The following is a 16,637-nucleotide window of genomic DNA, read 5'->3' on the forward strand; positions in this document are numbered from 1 at the left end:
GTGGGGGTCTGCAACCATTCTTCTTTACCATTTACCTATGCCATTCTTCTGTCTTAGAGTTGTTACTCAGACAAAAGCAAGGGTTTAAAAGCCGCTATATCAATGGTGCTATTATTATAGCAATTGTACAGATGAGGAAACTGAGGCGGTGTTGATCTGAATAAAAATGCCAAAAGGGTCTCTAATTAGGGATAGATTATAATAATCTGGGAGTCGTCACAGATCTGGAGCACTAGGAACAGGGGAAAGGGTGTTTTAATGCATCCAGGATGCACAGCCTTGAAAAAACCTTAAATGAGCTGTTTTACGTCCATAGTCTGGATCAGACTCCTTGGACATAGCGGGGAAAGGGGGAGAGTTTGCACCCTCGGACAATACTTTCTTAAACTTTCGTCTCGATCAAGGCTAAAGAGTTTTAAGAGTTGGAGAAAAGTAAGAAGCACACTCTAGGCGCGGGACACAGCAAATGCAAAATCCCGGAAGCTGCCAGCAACAAGACCAGGCGGGCCTGTCACGTGGGCCAAGGCGGTCCCAGCACTCGAGCCGCGCCTCCGTTGCACCTGCCGGTGGGGCTAGCAGCGAGTACAGGAAGGTAAAACGGAGTCCACTCCTCCCGTCAGCTCCCGCGCTTACGTGCTCCGAAAGGGCGCGAGTTCCCTCCCGACCCTGTGCGCCGGTTGGTTGGGCTGAACCATGTGTCCCACTGCGCGTGGGGGGGAGCTGATCCGCCACTGCCGCCATCGCCTCCCTCTCATTGGCCTCTTGGACCATGATCACGCGCTCCGAACCCAATTCGCATCTTTTCATGCCGTTTCTTGATGCCACGGCAACGGTACAGGGCTCGGGTTGGGGTCGCGAGCCCCCGCAACCAGGCGTTTCCCCCCGCGCGCGTGCTCCCGGTGGACCGGCCCGACGTCCAGCGAGGGGAGGAGGCAGCTCGAGCGCCATTTTGTCGGAGCGCAGCGGCGGCGGTGTCGGCGGCGGTACCAGGACTATCCTGTGTTCCACTCGCTCGCCTGTCCGGGGCCCAGCGGCGGCCGCGCGGGTGAGTCTCGGGTTCCTCGGTGCAGTGTCGGGCTGGCCCAGAGGCGGTGAGGGAAGAACAGGGCCTGGCCCCGGCTTCGTCCTGTCTGGGCCTCGCCTCTCGAGCCGGGCCTGGGCCGGAGTTGGAGCGGCGGGAGGGGGGTGGCGGGGAGCCGCTGCGGGGGGGAGGGGAGCCTGAGCCAAACCCACGTGCCGGTGACGCCGCGCCCGCGGGCCCGTGGCCATGGTTACCGGCCTGAGCCGGCCGCGTGCTGCCCGCGGGCCTCAGCCTTCGCTGAGGCCCGGCAGGAGGAGCAGTTTGTCCCTGCCTGACGACCCCATTACCGGGGTTCCGGGTTGGGGGGCGGTCCGCTGTCAGCGACCGGAAGGTAGGCCTAACTCCTTTGGGCGGAGAGGGAAACAGAGACAGCTTCAGGCTTGTGGGCGGTTAGGCAGTCAAGAAACTATTATGGGCCACTACTCGGAAAGACCCACATAAAAGCAGGCCCGCCCGGAGGAGCTCCTGGTTTTAGGCGGGACTCCTGGGTAGACGGGAAAATTAGGGGGCAAACTCGGGGCCTCCCGGATTTGGTACTTGTTACTGCCCGAAGGACCTGGGGAAGTCACGTAGAAGAAACCAAACTTGCACCGCAGAGGATCCAAACTTCCTTGAGTACTTAGTCCTCCCGATGAGTTTGAGATGAAAGGTCCCAAGCTTTCCAGTGTGTTTAAGTTGTAGAAATGGCAAGAATTGGGGCTGGACAGCACCTTAGATATCCCAGAACTCAACTGCCTTCTTTTTGTTTATTGTTATTTTAGCTTACTTTCCCTTTTTGATTCAATACTTTCTATTGATTTCTAGGCAGAAGAGCGGTAGGTGCCAGGCAATGGGTTTTAAGTGACTTGCCCAGGCACACACAACTAGGAAGTGTCTGTCTGTCTGAGGTCAAATTTGAACCTAGTACCTCCCATCTCCAGACTTAGCTCTCAATCTACTGAGCCTCCTAGCTGCCGCGCCCCCCCTCCCCCCCATATTACTTTCTAATGTCAGAGTTGGGTTTTGAGTTCGGGTCTTCTTATTCCAAGATTTTCAGCTTACAGGCTGATGAGGGGATTTAACCTTGACCCTTCACCAGTTCTCCCTTCATTTTTTTGTTGTTCTTAGTATAGCGATAGGTTTCTGATAACTGATAAATATTCAGTCAACATAGCAAGGGTAGTTATCCTCATAGTAGCAACTATTTGGTTGTTATTACCATAGTTACTGTAATGAAAAGTGTCTTTTATTCATGTCTCTGCAATCAGGGATATTAAGTGAAGATGTCTGAATATATTCGGGTAACTGAAGATGAAAATGACGAGCCCATCGAGATTCCATCAGAAGACGATGGTACAGTGTTGCTGTCTACGGTTACTGCCCAGTTTCCAGGAGCATGTGGGCTCCGCTACCGGAATCCAGTGTCTCAGTGTATGAGAGGTGTACGCCTTGTAGAAGGAATTCTGCATGCTCCTGATGCTGGCTGGGGAAATCTGGTATATGTTGTCAACTATCCAAAAGGTTTGTAGATATTGTGTCCTGGCAATTTTTGTGTCATTGGTGATACAAATCTTGAACGTTTTCAAAGCAAAATACTGCGTCTTTTGAGATAGGCCCCCATCAAAAGAGATAGTTACGATCTCTTTTCATCCACATGAGCATCTTGTTCAACAGTAAAATGTCACATTATTAAAGAAATGCATTTCACTTTCAACACAGCTGTTGGAATAAAGCCATCAAGCTTTAATTGTAGCAACATTTAGGTAGCAACAAAGCAACAGAAATGTTTTGTATAGGTTTTGTTTAATTTCTCAACAACTCTAGAAAGAGGGATAGTACAAAATGCAGTATATCTATGTAGTATAAGTGACTGGCTCAAGTTCTCAAAGTAAGTGGGGAAACCAAAGTCCTCTACTATATCCGGTTTTCTGGCTCTCCCTACATTCTGTGGATTTTAAGTGAAGGCCTTTAGGAATTCTAGTTTGAGTGATAGGGTGAGAATGAACTATGAGCAGAATCAGTTTGCTCTTCATAAGTTGGTGCTGTTAAAGTATTTAAAACTTAAATGATTTAAATCTTTTTTTCTTGATAAGTCTTATTTGCTCCCTTAATTTGCTTCAGCAAACCTTTTTAAAAAGGACAAAGTCCAGCATATGTTCAAAAAGTTCTAAACTAGTGGAAAGCAGTTGTATTGTGCCAATTCTTTCTCTTTACCTTTTGTGGTTTAGATGCAAAATCTCAAGAGTCATAAGAAGATGACTATTTAAAGTTAACCAATGGCCATCCAGTATGGTTTAGTAGTTTTCACTCACTAATTTTTTGCATGTCTTTTCAAAAACTTCATATCTTTCTAGACATGGCTATACCAAAGTTGGCCTGGATGTGAAAAGTGCTTTAATAGCACTATCTAGAAAGCTTGAGTCTCCTTTTCATCAGCACATGGTTAGTTTTCTGGCACATTGTGTTGAAGGATTGGCTAGAAGTTAATGTGCTTAGCCAGATTCCTATGCAGGAACAATCATTGAGATTTCTTCCCATTCCATACTATTATATGGAAAATGTTCTTGAGAACCATATGCTGTTCCCCAAGATGTAGATAGTGCTCTTAGGTATTGCAGAATGAGAGATTGGAATCAGTAGTGCCAGAAAATCCAGCATCAAAGTCTTACGTAGATTTTGTAAGTACAGATTGTATTTTCAGTGGATTAACTGTCCCATTGAGGGAGTAGCCTCTTTAATCTCAAAAGCTTGGCAGATACTATCATGTGGTTATAGTATAGTTTGTTTCAGATAAATACTTCTGAAAAAATTTCTGCTCAATTTGTTCAGATAACAAAAGGAAAATGGATGAAACAGATGCTTCATCAGCAGTCAAAGTGAAAAGAGCTGTGCAGAAGACCTCTGATTTAATAGTCTTGGGTCTACCCTGGAAAACAACTGAGCAGGATCTAAAAGAATATTTCAGCACTTTTGGAGAAGTCCTTATGGTGCAGGTAAAACTTGCTTTTGCTTAATCAAAATTTATGCTGCCTCTACATTTCTCTTCCCAATGAATGATATCTCTGGCATTTCTATCAGCATTATTTGAGTCATCCTTCATGTTCAATACACATTTCCTGTGTTGAAATATACAAAAGAAACTGGAGAGTCCACTTTCTCTATTTTCTGCTTTTGGTACATAAATGACAATATTTTGGTTGAGAGAATGGGGAAATGGATTATCTTTCACTTAAGTAATTATAGGAAGCTAAAATAGTGTCGAGAGACAGAGACCCAAAGATTAAATAAATATAGATGCTCAGGCATGACTTTTACTTTGCAAACTAGACAGTTTCTGTTTAAAATGTTCTGTTCAGAACTGATTTGAGGTTCTTAACTCTCTTTATAGCCATGCTTTGTTTCATAACAATATTGTTATGAATCCCTATTCCCAGTTACTGTCATCTAGCACTGTCTCCTTTTGCTTCAGCTTTTGTGATTGGATACAATTTGTTATTTGTGCCTGTAATTTTATTGGTGTGGCTTTAAAAACTTTTTTTAGGTCAAGAAAGACATTAAAACTGGTCATTCAAAAGGATTTGGTTTTGTTCGTTTTACGGAATACGAAACGCAGGTGAAAGTAATGTCACAGCGCCACATGATAGATGGACGGTGGTGTGACTGTAAACTTCCTAATTCCAAGGTACTTTTCTCTCTTTTTTTTACCTTTGTATGATAGCACCTTTCTTTTTCTTTTGAAACGTGTAATTTCACTGGAGTTAAATACACACACGCACACGCACAAAAGGCATTAAGCCTAAGTTTTGCCTTTACCCTTTTCCTTCTTTGGGAGCTCCAGGACCTTAGTTTTAGATTATTGTGCAACTTGCACTATACAGTCATAACTGAAAATATCCTCTTGACCATTTTCTGCTTATGCTGCTGTTGGCTTAGTCATGTGTTAGAGAACACATACTTGGCGACAATTAGAATGCATTTCATTTCATTAGAAAGACCTAGCTTGCCCATTTGGGACACCTACTACTTTCTGCCAGAACATTACTAAATAGTAAGTCTTGCTAGAATCTAGCCATGTTCCCAAAATTTGGAGTTAGATTCCACATAGAAACTTTTCAAGGGAAAGGCCTCTCATCATTGAGAAAACAGTCTTCATCATCATACATAAGGGCACCCAGCAGATCAGACAAATAACCTTTGACATTCTCAGCCATGAACAGTTTCTCATTTGTTCTTTTCTTGTGTGGTTTGGCTTAGCAAAGCCCAGATGAGCCCTTGAGAAGCAGAAAGGTGTTTGTCGGGCGCTGTACAGAAGACATGACTGCTGATGAGTTGCGGCAGTTTTTTTGCCAGTATGGAGAAGTAGTAGATGTCTTCATTCCCAAACCATTCAGGGCCTTTGCCTTTGTTACATTTGCAGATGATCAGGTATTTTTCTTTTTTTTAACTTCAATATTTTAGTCCCTGCTAATTAGGTAATTTTTTTTTCATGAACTTTATTCATCTAGCTGTTTACCATGCTTAGGAAAGTCTCTTGGCTTTAATATAAAATGTTGAATGTGAGGTGCTAGAGATTAACTATATATTTTTTTAAATAATTGATAATTATTTTTTTAGTATAACACTATGTTGCGAATGTTAAAATTCTGCAAATGCATGCATTTCAAAAAGGTGTTTTTAATAGTATAAGATTAGGGAGAGCTTTTTTCTTACTTTGGGTAATGGTTTTAAGTCTTGACTTTAATACTATTCTTTTCTAACCATTCAAAAACAGAGTTTAACTTCGTCTATTTGCATCCCTTATTTCTTGTAGGTTGCCCAATCTCTTTGTGGAGAGGACTTGATCATTAAAGGAATCAGCGTACATATATCCAATGCTGAACCTAAGCACAATAGCAATAGGCAGTTAGAAAGAAGTGGAAGATTTGGTGGTAATCCAGGCGGCTTTGGAAATCAGGGTGGGTTTGGTAACAGTAGAGGGGGTGGAGCTGGTTTGGGAAACAACCAAGGTAGTAACATGGGTGGAGGGATGAATTTTGGAGCTTTCAGTATCAACCCTGCTATGATGGCTGCAGCCCAGGCAGCACTGCAGAGCAGCTGGGGTATGATGGGCATGTTAGCTAGTCAACAGAACCAGTCAGGCCCATCAGGCAATAACCAAAGTCAAGGCAATATGCAGAGAGAACCCAACCAGGCTTTTGGTTCTGGAAATAACTCATATAGTGGCTCTAACTCCGGTGCGGCAATTGGTTGGGGTTCAGCATCAAATGCAGGATCAGGAAGTGGGTTTAATGGAGGCTTTGGTTCAAGCATGGATTCCAAATCATCAGGTTGGGGAATGTAGACAGTTCTGAAACTGTGGTGGGAATTAAATTTTTCTAAACTCATGGTAAGTATATTGTAAAATACATATGTACTAAAATTTTCAGAATCAGTTTGTTTGGTGTGCAGTATATTCAGCAGTATTTTTGACATTTTTCTTTAGGAAAAGAGGAAAAAAATTAAAGGAATTTTATAAGTTTTTGTTACATAAAGGGTTGAAATACTGAATGGTTGAAAGTGAACTGCTATTTGCCTGATGGGTAAACTAACACACTACAATTGATTATTAAAAAAAAAAAAAAGATTTCTCCTGTGATATCTTATCCTGGACTTCTCAACAAGTGAATTTCTTTGCATGTTCAAAATGGAAACCATTAGTCAGAACTACATTCTCCTTGTTTTAATTTGATCCCCACCATACAGATTTTTCCTTAGAAAAATCTCCGATCTGGAGAACATGGTGTCATGATGTTGGTTTTTTTTTGTTTTGTTTTCGTTTTGTTTTTGTTTTCGTTTTTTAACACTGTCTCTCCTCATATACTAAAGTACGATATGAAGGCTTCATTTAATCTCTGCAGTTCATCTCATTTCAAATGTTTATGGAAGAAGCACTTCATTGAAAGTAGTGCTGTAAATATTCCGCCATAGGAATACTTCTGTCTACATGCTTTCTCATTCAAGAATACTTCCTCACCCTGCACATGCTGCGTCTTTGACGGTGGGTGTCCCATTTTTATCCGCTACTCTTTATTTCATGGAGTCGTATCAACGCTATGAACGCAAGGCTGTGATTATGGAACCAGAAGGCTGTTTGAACTTCTGAAACCTTGTGTGGGATTGATGGTGGTGCCGAGGCATGAGAGGATGGTATGAGCGAGAAACAGGAGAGAGCGCGTGCAGAGACTTGGTGGTGCATTGAACTTGGCGAGATGTGTCTCTCGATCCTGTGGCTTTGGTGAGAGAGTGTGCAGAGAGCAATGATAGCAAGTAATGTACGAATGTTTCTTGCATTCAAAGGACATCCACATGTGTTGGAAGACTTTTAAGTGAGTTCTCTTCCTAGATAACCAACTAGTTGAATGTGTTAAGTGAAATGAATTATTTGTATTTTTCCCCTTTTGTCAACTGCTGTGAATGCTGTATGGTGTGTGTTCTTTTCTGTTAATGATATGTAAGTGTGGTAATGTGACCTGAAGATGATGGGGGCTGTGACTGGGAACATTGACTGAGCTTGTGGTGTGCTTTGCAGGGTTTCTTTGAAGCAGAGTCCACCAGTGAGCTCAGGGTGTGTCTCAAAGAAGGGTGGAAGGAAGTTCTAATGTCTGTAAGATACCCCTAAGAATGCTGTTTGCTGCAGTTCTGTGTTCTGTGCTTGGATGCTTTTTAGAAGATTTGTCAATGTTGGAAATTCTTAAATAAAACTGATTTAAATAATATGTGTCTTTGTTTTGCAGCCCTGAATGCAAAGAATTCATAGCAGTTAATTCCCCTTTTTTTGGCCCTTTTGAGATGGAACTTTCATAAAAGTTTCTTGGCAATAGTTCATTTTGCTTCAAATAAACATGTTTGAAAAGTTGTCTCAAGTCAAATGGATTCATCACCTGTCATGCATTGACACCTGATAACCCAGACTTAATTGCTATTTGTTCTTGCATTGTCCAAAATGAGTATTTTTTTGTTTTGTTTTTTGTATTTTTTAATCTAGTTTTTAATGAGTCTGGGTGACCTCACCTAAAATGGTAAGCAGTACCCTCCAATTTTCCTTAGTGCCTCTGCACAATCAGTGATATATATTACACAGTTTGTATGAGTATCCACTTTGGGGAGATCATGTCTACCTTTGAGGATGATTGGTTTGGGGGGAAGTGGGTAGTAGAGCAGTTAATGTTTTAAGATTGCTCTTATGCTTTGTAGCAAAGCAGATAAGCTAAAAAACATGGGTGTACAAACACCTTACCGGATGGATGTGAGAAAAGTGGAATTAACTGCAGTCGGGGATAAGGTTGAAGAAACCACAAGGTTTATCTTGTGCCTAAAAATAATCATTTAGGAAATGTGACAGCTTATGACCTAACAGATTAGGTTGGTTTCTTATTTGACTGCAGGGGGGAGGGGGAGCATTAAAAGTTTTTGACCTTCCCCTCTCCCCCAAAAAGTGGAAATAGAGTTAAATGTAAATAAAATGATTTGCACAACTCATAAGGCTCTTGTGCCACATTGTTAAGTATGTGAAAGCAATAATATGTTCGTTCTTTATTGTTGTATTTCATGTAAGAGCATTAGAGTTCTTGTGTTATTGCTCCTAATGCCCTTTTCTAGTTGGGTTACAATAAATAGGTTTGTCATTTTGCAAGCTGTTTCAAACAAGTCATGGTTTCCTTTAGCTTTTTAAGTAATCCCCAAGTTGTTTATTCATTTTCCTCTGTAAAAGGATCTTGAGTTGTTTTAATTTTTTTTCTGCATCTAAAGCTGCATGATGTCCAAATCCTGTACCATCTGAATTTTGCATTTTAGCCCTTGCACTATTACTCAGCAGCAGTAACATGGTAACACTTAAAATGGTATTCGGGAGCCTCCAAAGACTAAACGGGCAAGCCTGCAAGGAACCCAATGGTAAGTTAACTTGTCAATGGCATGGTTTTAATCCCTTATTTACACTTGTATAAATCCAGAATCAATATAGAATGCGTACAGTGTTAAGTAGTCTCTTCTTAAAGTCTATTTATGGGACTAAACAGCTATGGTGGGGTATTAGTTTGCCCTCAAAAATTGAAATATATAAAAATATATTTTTTAAACTATTTGGTGTAGAGCTTGTTTTAAAACTTATTTGGTCTTCTCTAAATGCATTCATTCTAAATATTTTTAAAACTAATTGAATAAAAGTTATTGTTGCCACCATAATTGTGTCTGGAGTCTTCCTGGAAAAAGAAAACCACGGTTTTGTTAGGTATTTGTGCCTAAGAAACTGAAAGACCCTTGGTCGTCTATGTAGGTAGGGAGTGCCTCTTTTATAAAAGTAGCTAATTATAATTACTCTGCCCCACAGTGAAGCTTAAAGTGCATCCGTCTCCAAATTGGCCTTATGTGTATGTGCTGGAAACTGATGGGAAGCAGTGATAGCGTAATAGTTTCCACTAGACACCTTATAGTTTGCCTAGCACTCTTGTGAGAGGCATTATAGGCAGGAGTAAAGACCTTAACTGTTGTGACCAGTGTGTGGAAATCTAGGAGATCTGTAAAGAAATTCGAACCAGCATATCCTGACACCACACCCTACATGGCTCTCTGCTTCTCTTTTCAGTCATTGCTATTTAAGAAATTCTGAGTCACTTTGTTCCATTTTATGAATGCTCTGTGTGATAGCCTTTCCTCCCAGACTATTGTACCTTAGAATTTATTGTTTACATTTACTTAGTACATTGCAGCAACAAAGCATTTTCACAGTCTTGGTTTGGATCCTGGGAGGAACAGTAGTGCAAGTGTACACCTCCATTTTACAAATGATGGAGTAAATGCAGAGAAATTGTAACCTACAGTAGTGACCGTGACTTGTCATGCTCAGACCATTGGCTGGGCTCAAGGGGGACTGGACAAAGAGAAGTTGGAAAAAGGGAATTGTGCCCAATATTAGAAAAGCACTCCTGAATATACTTCTTCCAAGTAGCCATTAGCTGCTCTTAAGTAAAGATTAAACTTATTTTTAACCCTTTCTATCTTAGTAACAACTTAAGAGAAGGATAAGAGCCTAGGCAAATGGGGTTAAGTGACTTGCCCAGATTTGTACAACAAGGAGGTGTTGGGTTATATTTGAAATCTCCACTGTGTTACCTTAGCAGCTCCAGTAAAGGTTCACTTTGGCTGTTAAAAATGTAATCTTGCGTGTCAAATTTTCAGAAACCTTGTTTTCAAGGGTTGTCATTTTTAAAAAATGTTCTAGCATTTTCTGAGTTTCATGTTGGTATTCTAGTTTAGGCTACTTTGTTGGATACTTGCAACATAGATTGCTTGAAAAATACTTTTTATTAAGGGAGAAGTCATTGGAAGTTTCTTCAGTTTTAAGAATTATTCAAAATGATGTTCTCAATCCAGGGAATATAGTTAATGACATTGGTATAGACTCCATACTGATTTGCCTCACCACATCCTACACCCCAAGACACAATCCCTCCTATGAACCATTTTTTGGTTTCGGGGTCTAGAAATGCTAAGGGCCCGCCGCTGTCACCGGTACAGGCATCCTTTCCCCCACTTTGAAAACCAGCACAGATCATATTGTCAGTTAGCACAAGAGGTTTTCCTCCCGAGGACTTATTTTCAAATGCAGCTCGGCACGTTTGCTGGTCAACAACCGGTAATTCAACGTACATTAGATTTCGGGCACGGAAACTTCTTTCAGTCCTACCCCAGCCAGACACGGTTCCCAAATCATTTGTTTTCACGTGGGATCCATTTTTTCTTGGCAAACAAATTGGCGTGACATTACTATTAATTTCCACATGATTCTTCAACTTAATCAGTGCGATATCATTGTTAAAGTTGGCCTCGTCATATGTGTAACCCTCGTGTATAAAGACCGCCTCTGCCCAGGCTTCAGTATAATGAGACGACAGTCTGTTCAGAACACCCATTCTGATTTCCAGAGTCGATGGATCCTTTTGAGAATGTATTGCATGCGCAGCTGTGAGGACCCAGTTGTCGTATAAAAGGGCACCTCCGGCTAGACTCTCCCCCGTCAACATGACTTGCCAGGGAAATTGACCCAGCGTGGCCTTTCTCCCTCCAAGTACTCGCTCCAGTCTCTGGGACGTCACCCCGCAAACTGTTGAAACAGAATGATGTATATGAGACAATTTCAAAGCTGAGGAAAATTTGGTGTGTCAAAAAATCATTTTCAGGGGGCAGCTGGGTAGCTCAGTGGATTGAGAGCCAGACCTAGAGACAGGAGGTCCTAGGTTCAAATCTGGCCTCAGACACTTCCCAGCTGTGTGACCCTGGGCAAGTCACTTGACCCCCATTGCCTACCCTTACCAATCTTCCACCTATAAGTCAATACACAGAAGTTAAGGGTTTAAAATTTTAAAAAAAAATCATTTTCAAAGGAACACAGGATAAAGTTGGAGATTAATGCCTAAACCAGCAGCCCCGACTTCTGGAATGCTTTAAAAGTTTGCAGTGCTTTACAAATACTTCATTCTTCACAATCAACCCTGAGAAGTAGGTGCTATTATTCCTCTTTTACAAATGAGGAAACAGAGGCAGAGGCTAAAAAATTTGTCCAGTTATACATGTAAATCAGTGAAATGTTTAACAACCACCTCCCCTCAAATGTTGAACCTGCATGATCATTTTCTCCCATCACTTAAGTCTAGACAACCAACAAAATCAAGTTCTAATTTGTATTAATTTTGGAAGTATAAGTGCTAATACACATTGAAAAAATGACAATTGGCCCTCTAGCATACTAGTGGACACAGGCAGTAAGTGCCTGAGGCCAGATTTGAACTCTGGTCTTTCTGACTCCAGTCCTACTGTTCTATCCACTGTACCACCTAGCTGCCACTTATCTATTTTTTTTTTTAAACCCTTACCTTCCATCTTAGAATCATTGGTAAGGGCTAAGCAATGAGGGTCAAGTGACTTACCCAGGGTCACACAGCTAGGAAGCATCTGAGTCCAGATTTGGGCCTTTGTCTCAATCCACAGAGCCACTTAACTGCCCTCCAAATCTTGAGGATTCTGAAAATCATTTTGTGACTAAACAGGATATCCAAACTTGCTTCTAGGATGATGGCCATAAAGGGTGAGATGCCTAAATTATTTGTCCCAGCAATCCAGCTGTAGTATCTAGGAAGGCAGCCCTGCCGCTGCCTCAGTCTTCCCATCTGTAAAATGGGACCGTCAGCTATACTGTGATCCCGTGCGCTTTTGATTAAGGTGTCAAAATTTGCAAAGTGCTTTCAACACGGAGCATTTAGTTTGCTCTGTTTTAGCGTATAAAAATAGGACACCCACACTGGTACTGTTGTTGCTGGGGCAGTTACAGTCCAGAAATTATTATTCCCCGGCTGGCTTTTATGAGTACTACATTTTACTTGAGGTCTTTATTGCTAACTAAACTCCGATTATTACTACATCTCTCAACTTGCCGGGGTGGCAGGATACTTATAAAAACAACAATTTACAAGTGTTATATGATAGAATCTAAGTAAAAGAAAAAATCAGGAAGGTAATAACACACTTATTAGCCTCATGTTCTTTGGCTCGGGTATCTCTTTTTAATCACTTTGCTCAAATATTTCTTGAGAGCCAATTCTGGTGAAAATTTTAAATTAAAGTACTATTAAAGGCAAATTGCATTAATGTTTAAAAATGAGATGCCTTCGAAAGCTGCAGCTTAGGGAAATAATCAACAAGTTATTAGCTCAGGGGCTTAATAGCATTTTTACACAGAAGGGAAGTCACTCAGTGGAAGGACGGATTTACAAATGGGGGGGAGAGAATAGTTTAAAAAATCATTTAACTTTATGCTCGCCTAGTTAAAAGGTCAACCAGAATCCAACGGCTAATGTGGCCGCCACGGATGGAAAGGGAGAAATGAGAATCTGTTCGCCGGCGACGGTAACTAGGCTGAAGGGCTGGTCGCCCGAGTCGGATCTTGCCGACGGCAGCTAAAAGCCCTAGTTATGTTCTAATACCAAGTTCTTCTGCCCTCCATCAATTATAAATTTCTTCTCTAAGTGTTTCCATTACCAGGCTCACAGACTGGGAGTGAATTCTCTCCCTTGGAGCTCTTCCAGAAGCCATCAGCCCCACACCGATATTTACCTGCAAATCATTGAAAAGGCAAAAAAAAAAGCTTAAATTAACGGCATGTATAAGATGGTTGTCATTTGTCTGAATACCACCTTGAAGGATGTTGACTCTTGAGCATCAGTGGGAAATAGGGGTGTCTGAATAACCATTTTACATGATTTCATAAACAGGAGGTTTCTACATTACCATGTTTGCTTGCAAAGTGGAAACCTTTTAGATGTGTAACTTGAATATGTATCAAGATCTCAAGTGCTTAATGATAAGGTTTTTGGCTTGTTAAATTAAACCATTTGGAATATATTGTGTGTTTGGAGTAGTCATTTACTGGATAAGATCTGTTTTCGAATTCTAGCAAATTGACATTAAATGTCACTTCAGCTGTAATATTTCACTTAGCAACGGGAAAAGTGCCTTTTAATCTTTCTTCTAGCCTTGGCCCAAAATGTTGGTTAAAGTTGATTTTCCGGCCTTGAGTGTATGCGCTCTCGATATCGTCCACCCCCGGCGCTGAAGCAGAATTAGCTTACCGTCATTATTTATGTTCATGGCGTAGAAGGGGCCCTCGCAGCTATATTGAATCATGGCTCCATACGTGGTCACTTCACGGTCGGTGATGTACGCGGCTCGGCCATTGCGTAGATCATCAGGAGGGCCGCAGTCAACGACTAATAAATATAAGCGGGGGTGGAGGGGGGATAAAAAATGTACACCAAGACGAAAATGGTCTACCAATACGGACGTGTGTCAGCCTAGAGCCTCTGCAATGGTTCATTTTCCTGCTCACTGGGAGCATCTCTAAGGTCCTCTGGGAGGAGGGGGCAGCTGGGGGAAATCTTAGCTGTGAGACCCTGGGCGAGTCACTTAACCCCAATCGCCTAGCCCTTACCGCTCTTTTGACTCCTTAATATTGATTCTAAGAGAGAGAATGAGGATTTTTTTTTTTAATTCATTTTTGAGGAAAGAAAAGTACTGCTGGGCAATGACGTCAAAAGATCACTTCCATTCTGAAGATGTGAAAAGAGAACTGGGCTTACAGTCAACTCATTTGACTCTAAGCCCAGTTCTCTTTTCACAACATCATATGTGTGTGTGTATATAAATACACACACACACACACACACACACACACACACACACACGGAGAGCTGTGTGATGTGGGCAAGTCACCTAATCTCTCTGAACTTCTGCTGTTGTGAGAGAAGCCCTTCAGCCCCAGTTACTAAACATAAAAAGCCACAGAAGGTGCCTCGCTATTTCTGAACTGAGCGATTGGGCTCCATCTCTAGGTCTGACTCTCCATCCACCTGACTGCCCCTCCCTCTGTTTCTTTTTCAAATGAACAGTAGTGTGTCTGGCTATGCTTCCCCTCTTATAAGGTCAGTGATTTTTTGGTCCCAAGTTTAAGACTTTCCTCAATTCCCTTCTTTGCTTTGAAAATCCAGAAATCTGCCCTTCTCCCATTTCACAGCTCCTTCCCCATTCTCCGCAGTCTCCCAGCAATTGCTGACCGAGGCCTGGCAGTCTCTTGAACCTATGAAATAAAGCTTTAGGTCAACACCCTGTGAGGCCTTTTTGTCCTATCCTTCCTACTCTAAAGATAATTCTTTTTAGCAAGAAACAAACAAACAAACAAACCAGAAACACAATAAGAATTGAGCAACTACTGAGTCAGGAACACCTGAGTTCAAATCTGGCCGCAGACACTTATGAGCTAAGTGACCCTGGGCAAGTCACTTCACTCTGCTTCAATGTCTTTATCTATAAAATGAGCTGGGGAAGGAACTGATAAACCATTCCAGTTTCTTTGCCAAGAAAACCCCAAATGGGGTCGCCAAGAGTCAGACATGACTCAAAACGACTAAATAGCAAACTTCTCCATCATCCATTAGTGTTGACTCATCCAGACCTAAGAGTAGTTCTATCCTTTCTCAATATCCTCTTTTCTCTGAGATAGCTTTTTTTAAAAAAATCCTTCTTTTCCTTGGCTTTCCTTCCCAGCCTCAGCTCCCGAGTTCGAGGTCTCCTGACATAATTCATTTCTTTCTAACCCTTACCTTCTCTCTTAGAATCATTACTAAGTATTGGTTCCAAGGCAGAAGATGGGTAAGGGTTAGGCAATGGGGATTAAATGTTAAGTGACTTGCCCAGGGTCACACAACTAGGAAGTGTCTAAGGCCAAATTTGAACCCAGAATCTCCCATCTCTAAGACTGGATTTCTATTCACTGAGCCAGCTTGCTGCCTGTTCCTGACCCCATTCTTCGAGAGTGATGCCATGCTTTTGTAGCCATCCTTCCTCACTTGTCCTTGCCTCTCCATCTGCACATCTTTTTAAATTGCAGGTTTCTCCATGAGTCCCCTGTGCATCTACATCAATCTCTTTCGGCAGCTCCCTTTTATTTCCTCCCTGGAATGGAGCTCCCCATCTCTCCTGCCCTGACATTCCCTGTATGATTTTCAGTCTTGGCGGTCCTCTCCATCCTCTCTCTAAATCTGCTTCCCCCGTGGAATTTCGTCCGTGAGATCCTTCTTGTCCTTTTCCTTCCTAAGAAAGGGGATTTCGAAGGCCTTGGGGAGTGCCCCCACTCTCTTATTCCAGCCCTGAAGGTTGGGTGGATAGCAGAAACCATGAAGATAGAGGATGGAGAAAATTGGATACGGTCTACCTGGCTGCTCAGAGGATAATGTTCAATTTATAACTTGGCTAGACATTAGAATAGAAAAGACCTTGAAAGAACTACAACAGGGAAAAGGCTAACGACCTACAAGTTCTTTTCTATCACCAGCTTTTTTCTATAAAGAGAATGAAAAAACTTCCACCCAGGCAACAGTGGGGATCTGTCCTCTGAGGTCACTCAAAAATCTGGAAATGGTTGGAGAAGGGAAGATCCCAGGGCCTGAGCAGCATCATAAAACGTGGCTGGTTTTGATTTTGTGGCTCCATTTATTAGGCTATGTTAGTGGCTCTCTGTTCTGCCCCTTCTAATGCACAAATCATGTACCAGCACGTGCCGGATTTATCTGTGTTTGTATTTTATGCCCCTGTCCAGCATGGAATGACTGCTGCCAATCCGTGTGACTAACTTCAATTCAACTCAAGAAACATTTCTTAAAGCGCCTGCTATGTACCAGTACCTATACTAGGTAGTAGGGATGCAAAGACAAGAACAACAACAAAAAAAAAGAGTTACAATCTCTGCCTCAAGACAAATATTTGGGAAGAGAGAGGGTGGGGAGGGGAGGAAAAAAGGATGGAGAGAGAGAAAGAGAGGTGAAAACAGAGAGGGGGGACAGGGAGAGAGGGAAAGGGGGAGGGAGAAACAGAGAGGGGAAGGGAGGAGAAGAGGGAAAGAAACAGAAAAAGAGAGATGGGGCAAAGAAAGAGGGGAGAAGGAGAAAAACAAAGATAAAAGACAGAGATGGAGGGTGAGGAAAGGGAGAGG

At 42.1% G+C, this 16,637-nt stretch overlaps 2 protein-coding genes across 2 annotated transcripts in view; one reads left to right on the plus strand and one right to left on the minus strand.

Annotated features, from left to right (window-relative positions):
* The first annotated feature begins 966 nt into the window (after positions 1-966).
* On the plus strand, positions 967-7,815 carry LOC123243091 (TAR DNA binding protein). Its single transcript, XM_044671269.1, has 6 exons — positions 967-1,045; positions 2,329-2,581; positions 3,890-4,053; positions 4,602-4,742; positions 5,315-5,485; positions 5,871-7,815. Exons 2-6 carry the CDS (start codon positions 2,344-2,346, stop codon positions 6,399-6,401), a joined length of 1,245 nt encoding a protein of 414 aa, XP_044527204.1. The 5' UTR covers positions 967-1,045; positions 2,329-2,343; the 3' UTR covers positions 6,402-7,815.
* A 2,574-nt stretch (positions 7,816-10,389) lies between these two features.
* The window catches only part of MASP2 (MBL associated serine protease 2), a 35,456-nt gene continuing 29,208 nt past the window's right edge, over positions 10,390-16,637 (minus strand). Inside the window, exons 9-11 of the mRNA XM_044668672.1 lie at positions 13,723-13,920; positions 13,133-13,207; positions 10,390-11,201 (exon numbers count right to left, since the gene is read on the minus strand). Of these exons, the coding sequence (XP_044524607.1) occupies positions 10,438-11,201; positions 13,133-13,207; positions 13,723-13,920 (1,037 nt within the window). The 3' untranslated portion in view covers positions 10,390-10,437. The remainder of the gene's footprint in view (positions 11,202-13,132; positions 13,208-13,722; positions 13,921-16,637) is intronic.

This window comes from Gracilinanus agilis, chromosome 3, assembly GCF_016433145.1.
Source record: "Gracilinanus agilis isolate LMUSP501 chromosome 3, AgileGrace, whole genome shotgun sequence".
Taxonomy (NCBI): domain Eukaryota; kingdom Metazoa; phylum Chordata; class Mammalia; order Didelphimorphia; family Didelphidae; genus Gracilinanus; species Gracilinanus agilis.